We start from the raw sequence: 11,192 nt of genomic DNA on the forward strand, positions 1-11,192 counted from the left end.
CTACATTTCTAGAACTTGCATTGTTTCTCTATTATTGATTGGTCTTTGTCAATTACACACTGAGGCAAAAGTGCTTGGTCCTGTGAGCCTTTTTGAAGCCTACCCTGTTTTAATTTGTTGAATTTATCCTTTCTTAACCAATTGTGAGCCGGTAGGATTAGAACTTTTTGTTCGGTGACAAACTACATTACAAGCCTAGAGACTTTTAGGACTTGTCCCTTAATGTATTTTCTGAGTTAAGGCATTGTAGAATGTTGCTAAAGATTAAGTTTGGGGTTGCTATTGGAATTTACAACCAACTAAGTTTGGGGTGGGGGTACTAGAGAATAAGAGAACAAAAATGAAAAGAATTATGAAATTGTCATGCAAAATATACACAAAAATGGTGTATCAAAAAAAAAAAAAGAAATTGAAAGATGAAAAAGGGACAAAACATTTAAAATCCGAGTAACTTCAAACTCGATTGTCCCTAAATGTTAAAAATATTCTCTAGTACCTTTGCATTGATTGTTATTCCACAAGGTGAATGATTGAAGGATTGAATTTTGTGCTTTAATTTCCGTAGGAATGCCTAACTCAAATTTTGTGTAGCCTACTTATCCAAATATATCCCACCTTTCACCTAAGCCCCGTTATAACCCTAAAGACCTCAAAAGTGTGTAATGATATTGACTTTAATTGATGTTTAGAAACTTTTCAAGCGTATGGTAATATGTAGACCTGCATGTCGACTGGTAGAACCCTGTTTCAATTTGATGCGAGGAGTTGTGAATTGGTGGATGCGAACAAGTCAAACTAGCTCATCTTTAGCTAGAAGGAGAATGAACTTTTGGGTACTATCGTTTTGTCAGGTAACTGTTATTTTACTGTCGTTTGTCACTGTTGCAAGCAAATTCCTTGAGGACAAGGAATGGTTTAAGTTTGGGGTTGTGATGACATCCTGTCATTACGTAATATTAGGGACTTATTGTGACATTTTGATAGAGTTCTCATGCAATTTATACTGTTCTGGAGTGCAAAAAGCTTAAAATTTGAAGTCTGTTCGAAGGAAATCGCGCCACGCCAATTTCAAGCCGTGCTGCGATTTTTGAAGCAAAATTACACACTTCCTGTAAAGAGGAAATCGCGGCACGCCTATATACATGGCGCGGCGCGATTTTGATGGGTCAGGCCCATGACTTCTATAAATACTGCACTCAATTTGAAGAACAGGGGTTACGATTTTGGAGAGCAAAGTGCGATTTTGAGACATCGGAGACAGCTAGAAGGGCGATTTCTTCAACCTTTTACCAATTCATGTATGTTTTAATTATTTCATTGATTATGCTATTTGTAAACTCGATTATGAGTAGCTAAATCTCTTAGAGATTAGATCCGAGATGAATCTTTGTAACCCTAATTGACACATGTTGCTGTGAAACTCTATTTTGTTTATGAATTCAATTCTAGTTTATTCAATTCAATTGTTCTTAATGCTTTTTATATCTTGATCACATATAACTTGATTTTGTGAGAACGAATGACCACTGACCATGGCTTTCGACTTAGACCTAATTGAATTGTTCTAATAAACAGGGTTAGTCTAGGAATAGATAATCGTTTGTTAGTGATAATAGGTTAACGTTCGGTAAAACCTTCAAGAATTATTAGATCACTCAAGGGATTGGGGGCTGTAGTTTGAGAAGAGGGTTCTAACTCAAGGGATTGATTAGAGCTATTTTGTTAATCATCGTAAATTAGAAAAGGATTCATAACAAATAGGTGCAGTAGACCAATTAGGGGAACTTAGAGGATTCAAAGGATCTGATCTCATCTCTCCATATTTTCTTAACCAAATCTATTTCTTTTATTTGATTTTATAAAATCAAACCAAATCTACTGCCTAGTGGCAAAACAAAATAAACTTTTATACATCCTAATTTTATAACGCAATTGAATTATTGAAGTTAAAAACAGTCCTCGTGGGATCGATATTTTTACTACTTCGATAGTATTTGGTGCACTTGCCAGAGATCTATCAGATATTAGAGGCCTTCAAATAGTACCTACTGTAATAAGGTGTATGTCACCATCAGGCTTTAATAACGTTGTCAAGGATGCAGAAGCTACAAATTCTGCCAAACTCAACATGCATCTCCCTCTTAGCCATAAGTTAACCACTGAAGTGATATCACATAAACGATTAATTTCCAAAATAGAATCTTCTCCACACAACGCGTCCAATAGATGTTGCGCCCGCAAACGATCTCTACCACACGATGTACCTTTAGGAAACAATTTAATGCACCTGAAAACAAAGTCAACTTCAACCACAATGAGAGCTTTATATACATGTGTTTAGCCTCCAAAATCTCCATGGTAGCTTCATTATATGGTGCCACTCTAGATGGACACAACACCTTCACATCCGCTATAAAGTTTCCATCTGCAACCTTAATTATGAAGACATTATCTAATGTTAGGGCCCATATTGTTGTCTTTCTCCTCAAAATAATCTTCTCCACAACTCATCCATCTTGTCCATAACCGTCCAACACACCATCCGTCAACTTGGCGCAAAACTGTTTGCTTCTCTCCACTTAGCCAAGCAACCCAAAATGTGATGTTGTTGCAAGGACTTCTGATTCTTAGACATGTGATCTCGCCTAGTCTGAGGCTTGAAACTCTTCACAATGAAGATAGGTTCTTGGAAGACTTTCTCTAACAGCCCAACATACAAAACTATCTCCTCTTGTGCATCAATAATATCAGGGCCATTTTTAGATGGTTTTAAAATAGGGTTGCACTTGGTGACATAGTTTTTGGGTGACATTGGTTCATTTTGGATGATAGAGAATGATAGATGAATGATTAAAAATAATTATTTATATGAGAGAATGATTGATTACGAGAGAAACAGTGGCGGGTCAGACAAAAAAGTTTGTGGTGGCCGCCATCTCGCCATCAAAATAAACTAAAATATATAAATCATATTAAACACAACACATTTAAGTCGTAATAAACCAAAAATCGATCATTCAAAATTTAAACTACATAATATAATAAAATTGTTCATTACATACCTAAAGATGCACTTTACGCTTTCCGAGTGCCTTGAAATCATCAATAATTGATTCGGAACTAATACATGCGCTAATTTCCCTTTCAATATAAACTGACATACTATCTGCTAGATACTCAGGTCCCATCTTGTTTCTCAACTTAGACTTGATAATTTTCATTGCCGAAAAAGATCTTTCAGTTGTGGCTGTAGAAACCGGAAGAGTCATAATAAGACACACCAACCTATCAAGCAACAAGTAATTTTGGGGTTGTCCATTGACAGGAATGATGGCAGCCAAACATGAGCATAATTCTTGAATAGTTGATAAATTTTTGAAAGTTGATGATTGGCGAGCCTCAAAAAGGAAATGTCGAAGATGAAATGGCAAATTAATCTTCTCTTGATCACTAAAATCCATGGGATAATACTTTTCAACAAGAGTGCATATAGTGTCAATGTCAAAAGCTTTATATCCATCCTCAGGAGACAAAGCACAACTTAGAGTCAACAAATCCATTGCTTGCTCACTAAATCTACTATTCAACTCTTGTAATTGTTTGTCAATGGTAGTAAAAAAAATTCAACTCTAAAATAATGCTCTATTGTTACCTGATTCTCTTCAAGGCAAGAACGCCCAAATCTTGTTGTTGAATGACAATCATTGAGGTTGGGAATCTCAATATCATGTTTTTCACAAAAAGACACCACATTGGCAACTTATCCCAACCATTTTCTCTCAAATCTTGAATAAGAGCTTTTGTTGAACGAACCAAAAGCATAGCATTAACAACATTCTGAGATTGTTTTTGCAAGGCTTGACAAAGCAAATCTGTTGTCCCCATAATTTCTTTCATCAAATGCAAGATAAATATAAAATCAAAAGACTTTAAGTAATTGTAAGAACTATCGGCATCTGCACGTTGGGCAAATTTCTTTGCATCTTTTGCAATGATTTTCAAAACTGTACAAGTTGCTTCATACATACTTATCAAGCTACAAATAGAGTTGAAATGTGAACTCCAACGAGTATCTCCAGCTCTTGTCACAGTACCAACTTGGTTTTTACCTTTACCAGATACAATCTCCCCAGTCTCTAACAAATTTGCGATTTCTTTTGATTGGGCAGCTTGTAACTCATCATGGCGTTTAGTAGAAGAACCAACAACATTGACAACAAAAGCCAGCTTCTCAAAGAATTGATGAATTGAGGCAACTTCTCTTGATTTCAGAACAATCCTTAGAGTACAAAATAGGAACAGAACAATCCTAAAAGTACAAAATAGGAACAGCGAGAATCAATCCTTTTGAACAGAATAGAACAGAACAATCAACTTATAACAACAAGTTTTTATTCCAAAACAACAATCCAAGAATCAATCATTATTATATGAACATATAAAGGGGGGAAACACAAAAAAGAAACCCGTTTTTATTCCATGACAGTACTACAAGTTCTTTTAAGATTGTCTTGCCTTCGTACTCTTAGGAACTATGCCTTGTAAAAATGCAAGAATCTTTGTGTTAAAAATAATCTTTGTATTTTTAATTAATTTGTGGTAATTACAGCAATATCAATTTCACTATCCAGCTTACATATTATGGATTGGATTCGTAGATTTTAGGAAAAGTTTTGTTGTTTTAGCTGTTGTAAGTTAAGGCAATCAATTAAATAACATGTAATCATCAAAGAAGAATCATATTTGAATGAAAATACATTCAATTTCACATGACCTTACAATTTCCAACAATTAGGGTTTGTTGAGAGAGATGGAGATAGCTCTCTGTTCTCACTTCAGATCGACAATGGAGATGGAGATGGAGAGTGATCGCAGAAGTTGGCCGGTGGTGGTGTGGACGTGTGGTGGTGGTTGCCTGGTGGTGGATCAAGATCCCGATTTGTTTTGTTGGTTGGGAGAAAAGAGAAAGAGAAATTGATGCCCAAATGTGAAATTGAAAAGGAAAATATTAATTTTAATGAAGGGTATAATAGACATTTCACACAAAGAATGGGGTGGCGGTGGCAACCCCTTGCCACCCCCCAGTTCCGCCTCTGGAGAGAAATATGAACAATATCACCAATGTCACCAAATGCTATGTCACCCAAGTGTTATCCATTAAAATATGCACTATGTGACTCTCAACCTCTGTTGTCCCATCAGTAACACAAACCAGACCATTGAGATAATGGCATGCACGAATCATGATATGAAAACTCATACACTTTCCTCATGTTCATTGTCCAACCATCCTCAATGAATCTTCCAACACTATAAACAAATCACAGAATCAATACATAAGTGTAGCGCCTTAAGATAAGGCAGCATACAAAATACACCCTTACTTTCTTCCTTGTCATCTGAGCAACAATGAAACGCCAAAATAACCAGCAAAATTCCTCTTGAAACATTTCACTAAACACCTTGGCCATTGTAAATTTGTAACTATCTTATGTCTTATGTTCATATAAGTGAACAATTTTTACTTTAAATAAATCTGGACCATCAAATATATGTGCGGCCTCACCCTAAAAGTCACCAACCATTCAATAAATAAATAAATGTCAATAAAATCACATTTTCTAATCAAAGAGGTCGAAGCCACCAAGGACCAACCAGTATCCCAAACACTGTCAGATTCTGACTCCCCGATTTAATCCATACAACTAGTTGGCTAAATTAACCATCCTTTATATTAATCTCATACTCACATTATATTTTTACTCTCTATTGCTTGGTTTTAGTGTCAATACCTCATTTTCTTTATATATTTATGGTTGTTACAAAAGTTGTCATACAGATGGATGTTCAAATAACAACTCTAAAGAAAACAAGCAACCAATATCTTTATAAAAAAGAAAAAACTACCAATATCAACAAGCCACGCATAATTGTTAAACTAATATTAGGAACTTTACATCTCCAGATTCAGAAATTAAATTAAGATGAGTAGTAATAAAGAAAGGTGCAAACAAGAAACTCATAAAAATATATATAGTAACTCTATTTCACACTTAAAAGGTATCACAAAATTCCACATTCAATATATATATATAGATGTAATTACACATTACACACACCACATCACATAAAATAAAAAAGGAACCACAATTAAGTGTTTCTCAACAATCACAAAAGCAAAAACTCTGATTCCTAGTGTTTAATTTCTCCCTAGTGCTTAGTAGCATATTGATTAATAAGTGAAAGAGCATTACTAGTAACTTGAGCAACATTAACCATTCTTGATCTAATAGAGGCTTTCATTCTTCCATCAAGTGCTTTTCCACCAAATCCATCACTACAAGTGCTTTCATCAGTCAAAGCTGAGCTAACCCATGTCTCAACATTGCTTATATGCCAACTGAAATCCTCACCTTGGATCTTGCAAAGTTTAAGCTCTTTTAGTGAACGGCTAAGTCTATCAACACTATCAGTGATTTCTTCAACACAATCATGAAGAGCAGCATATTCTCTTGGTTTAAGACCTTTGAAACTTTTGCACTTTGTAACAAAGCTTTTTGTGGATTGAGTTTTGTTTAGGCTAAGTGATAAAGCTGTTTGGACCAATTGATGAGGGTCCTGTTGGATTGTTGTTGCGTAGACAGAAAGAGATTCAACACAAAGTGTTGGGTATGATGTTGTGCTACATGAGGATTTGATGAAGTTGGTTGGTGTTGAAGTTGCAGTAGAGAGGATAGTTAGGAGAAGGAAAACAAGGGTAAACTTTGTTGTCATGTTTGATTTTGAGAGTTTAGAGGAAAACACAAGGTTTTTGTTTTGTTGTTGGCTGTGAATTGTGAGAATGAGGATGTGAATCTAGATATTATATAGGAGATATAGATGAGGCTTTGGCTTGTGAGTCAATAGTTCACACAACTATATGGGTGGCACTTTGGTGACATAATGTCACCGTGACATTAAATCTGGGCCACACAAAAGGTTGTGTTGTGTGGCCCAGATGTGTTGTATGGGTGACATTAAATCTGGGCCACACAAAGATGTGTGTTGTGTGACCCAGATTTAATGTCACGGTGACATTATGTCACCAAAGTATTATCCCAACTATATCATGTGGTGGGGTATCCATCGTTTGATTCTGACAAACCAAAACTATTAATTTATTGTATGAACAATTTATTTTTTCTATAAGTTCTCTTTACTAAAATATAACCATTACACTCCAAGTAGGTATCTCTTTCTCATGTAAAGCAGAGATTAAAAAATGTTAATTTTTTCCACTTAAAAATAAAAGAAAATGCCAACGAGTGTCTTAAGGATACTCTTTAAAATAAAAGTTTAAAGTAGTAAATTTTTATGAAAATATGTGTATTCAATGTATTGAAATTTGAAATGTTTGATTTTTTAAACAAATGTATTAGAACAACTTCCTTATTTAGTATCCTTAAAGAATGTTCTAAAAACATTCATTAGCAAGACCCAAACACAAAATTGTCGACCTATTTTACTGTGATTGAAGAAATCACCGATGATTCCATTGATTATTATTGTAAGTAAGTTTTCTCCTTTTTACCAAAGAGTGTTTATTTGAACAATTACAAACGTGACAACATTTAAAACAACCATCAATTTATAAAGAAAAATGGATATTAACACGAAAATCAAAACAATAAAGAAATAAAATAAAAATATAATATGTATATAAATGATAATGTTGTTACAAAAGTTGTTAAAAAATGATTGTATAAATATCATTTCTCTTTATCTAATTCGAACTCTGAACCTTGCATATATTAGAGTGTTTATTTGAACAATCATATTTTTTAGAACTATCATAAATTTACAAAAACAAGTAGACAGAGACGTAGAAACGAAAATACTCCCTCCGGTTTTAAATGTAAGAAACTTTTCACTTTTTTGGTTCATTCAATAAATGATGTATGGTCTATCATAAAGACCACATATATCATTTATTGAATGAATCTAAAAAATGAAAAGTTTCTTACATTTAAGACCGAAAGGAGTAATAAATATAAAGAAAATAAAAACATAATACAAATATAAGAGATAATATTATCACAAAAGTTATCACAAGATAGTTGTATAATTATAATTTCTCTTTACTTGTCGAAAAATGAATTGATAAAATGGTCTTACTCTGTGAGGGCCCACATAGCTGAAATCTAGGAAAATTATTGGGTTTCGTGAGGAAAAGAAATGTGAATGCCATTATCTTTGGCAACTCATGCAGTGACACGCGGTAATGTTTTCTGATTTTCTGTCTTCTGAGTAGGCGCACATGTGCAACTTGTACCTTTCTTTTGTCATTGCTACTTTTTTAATTCTTTTAAATCAAAGTGTTCTTCTTAATTTCAACCGACCTGACATAAATCAGATTTGGTTTCTTAAAAAAACCTAAAAAATTAATTTTTGTTTATAATAGTGATTGGAGGGAGTAATAATAAATATAGAAATTCTTATACTTACAAGGCAAATTTATAACTTATATTAGAGTTTTTTTCTAAAAAAAAAAAACTTATATTAGAGTTAGAAGTGATATTAATAAAATAAATGGAGCTACCTGGTCGACAGTATGTCAAAAATCATTTTCACACTTGATCCTGTGGTGACTGCAGCCATGTGATAAACAATCCTTTTCTTGTGATAACCACAAATTTGGACTTGTCTAGAAGCTGGGCCATGGTACATCAATTTATTTGATTTTATTATAATTTTTTCAGTATAATATACGACATGTATTTTTGTAATTCTCTTATTGATGAATAAATTATTTAAAGAATCTATCAAGATTGAAGTGTTAAAATGTAAAGAGCTGAAGCTGTATCAAGTATTAAGAGTATTAAAAAAACTATTTTGTCTCATCTATTTTAATAAATCTATTGATGTGCTACAAATAATATGTGCTGATTTTGATGTGCCAACATAATTGAAATGTCTTTTTGTCATTTGATGATTTTGTACTCTAATTTTTGCTTAAAAAATATATAAAAAGTACACAAGACATTATAAATATGTAATTAGGCCATTGATGAAAACAAAATGAATTGATATAATCTAAATTATATTTAATTATATTAGGCTTAATTAAGTACTTGTACTTCAACCTTTGAATAAAATGATTTTTTGGATTTAGACCAAACCCTAAGTTTACACACCTATCAAGTACAAGTAGTTAAAACTTATTGACAACTAGACTTTTGAACCGTGCGTCGCACGAATTTTCTCGACTATTCGCACGGGTTTTCTCAACTATAATAGAGGCCAATAAATAATCTTTAACCCGTAAGATCATTGATATGGTAGAAATTTTTTTCTTCAAAAAAAAAGGCAAGAGGATAGGAATGAAATTGGTGTGCAATGCATTTTTTTAGATGAAATTTGTTAGGTTAAATAATTTAAAACCTAATAAAGCAAATGAGCGGGAAAAAATTAGGTTAAGTTGCTGCAGACGTAACAAAATTAATAAATAAGGATGTACGGAGTTGATCATTTTGCCGACTTGCTGTCCTGAAAATTATACTACTATAGTTGCTAAATTAACTTCCTCCACTATGGTACAAAATGTATTGGTTTGAAACGCATTATTTTTATAAAAAGTTTTATTAACAGCTTATTCCTATTACCATGTTCAAGGAAGTGTGGACGCAATGATTTTGAAAATTGCTCTGTTCCAATTTTCTAGCATATTTGGAGTTTGTTATGGGTCTTTTTCAATGATTCGGGATGTTGGCTCTTCTGATTTTGGATCGATTGAAAGCAGCATGAGGGAATATATACAAAGGTATTTTGGTGTTAATCTAAAACAGCAAATCTAACACTCAAAATTAGATCAATAAACACACATAAAATCCCAAATATTGAAGGAGATTGGAGAGTCCAATTGATTGGAGATAAGAGTTAACGGTTTTAAATATGATGGTTGGGTTTAACATAGCCCTACAAAACCGATTATGATACTATCTTAGAAATCGTGGTTGAGCTAAACACAATCCTACAAAATCGGCTTTGTGGAGTTATGTTAGGCTCAACCACCATTTATAAAATGTTATCAAAGCTCTATCAAGATCTATTGAGCCACTTGCTATAAGGTTTGCGTCATCCGGCAAAAGATAGCCTAAACATGTGTTTATATGTGGAGGTAATCCTCATCTCACAAGTTGTTTTTGTGGGATTCTGTTAGGTTTAACCATGATTTCCTAAGATGATATCAAAATTTATCGATCGGGCCACCGACCATTTATATACACGCACCAAGCCCAAGAGTGATGGCGTGAGGGGTGTATTGAGAAAAACTCAAGTCTCACATCAGATAGATATAACTCTTGATGAGAGTTTATAAAGATGAGACACTCCTCACCTTATAAGCCGATTTTGTAAAGATGAGTTAGGCTATTGAGAAAAACTCAAGTCTCACATAAGATAGATATGACTCTTGATGAGAGTTTATAAAGATGAGACACTCCTCACCTTATATGCCGATTTTGTAAAGATGAGTTAGACTCGAAATTTCAACAAAAGAATTCAAGATATTTAATAATAGCGTATCAAACTAGCTTTGCTTATGTAGAAGGAGAAAATAATAACTTCACAACTATTAACTAAAATACTCAATTTTTCTATCATATCAAACTATTGATCGCAATAATTCATCACAAATGTATTTTGCCAAAAATACCAATTTGTATCAAGACCCTTTCACATTTAGGACATGCCCACTAATACCTAACCAAATCCTTCAAAGAAACTAATGTCTAACTAAGAAGCCAATGAATTTCTCAAGGTCCCACACTCAATTTGTGACAACAAATTTCGTTGATATGTTTATGCGTGGGGTGACTAATTTCTCAACTCTCCCCTCATTATGCAGCATGGCATTAAGTTCCCATACAAAGATGAAGAGACAAAGAGGCCAATGCCAGTAAAGACCATTTTCCATTTCCAACTGAAGGGTCCCTTTTCGTTATTATGGATTTGAAATTCCTACCCATGCATGTGAAAGCTAGATTATAATTGCCACTAAGATGTGCCATACATGTGCGATGTGTTTTGGAATAATTTAATAGGACCTCCGGATTTTTTCAATTGTCGGGGTTTTTTTTTAAATCTACTTTTTTTTTGGGTTAAATATGTGTTTATACTTTGATCCTTTTCAATTTTTTATTTTAGTTCCGTGA

The 11,192-nt window shown here is 33.5% G+C and overlaps 1 protein-coding gene and 1 pseudogene across 2 annotated transcripts; both read right to left on the minus strand.

The window, feature by feature from the left end:
- Positions 1-2,241: 2,241 nt before the first annotated feature.
- On the minus strand, positions 2,242-5,471 carry LOC146935226 (uncharacterized; annotated as a pseudogene). The gene is made up of 4 exons (XR_015029955.1): positions 5,428-5,471; positions 5,218-5,310; positions 3,063-4,309; positions 2,242-2,953 (listed from the first exon to the last, which is right to left on the minus strand). The product of XR_015029955.1 is annotated as an uncharacterized LOC146935226 (transcript).
- Positions 5,472-6,061: 590 nt separating this feature from the next.
- On the minus strand, positions 6,062-6,844 carry LOC146935227 (21 kDa protein-like). Its single transcript, XM_085750364.1, has one exon. The coding sequence runs from the start codon at positions 6,772-6,774 to the stop codon at positions 6,211-6,213; it is 564 nt and encodes a 187-aa protein (XP_085606490.1). The 5' UTR covers positions 6,775-6,844; the 3' UTR covers positions 6,062-6,210.
- Between the last annotated feature and the right edge of the window lie 4,348 nt (positions 6,845-11,192).

The sequence above is a fragment of the Medicago sativa genome, chromosome 3 (genome assembly GCF_051527215.1).
Source record: "Medicago sativa cultivar Bolivia chromosome 3, Bolivia_mono, whole genome shotgun sequence".
NCBI lineage: Eukaryota > Viridiplantae > Streptophyta > Magnoliopsida > Fabales > Fabaceae > Medicago > Medicago sativa.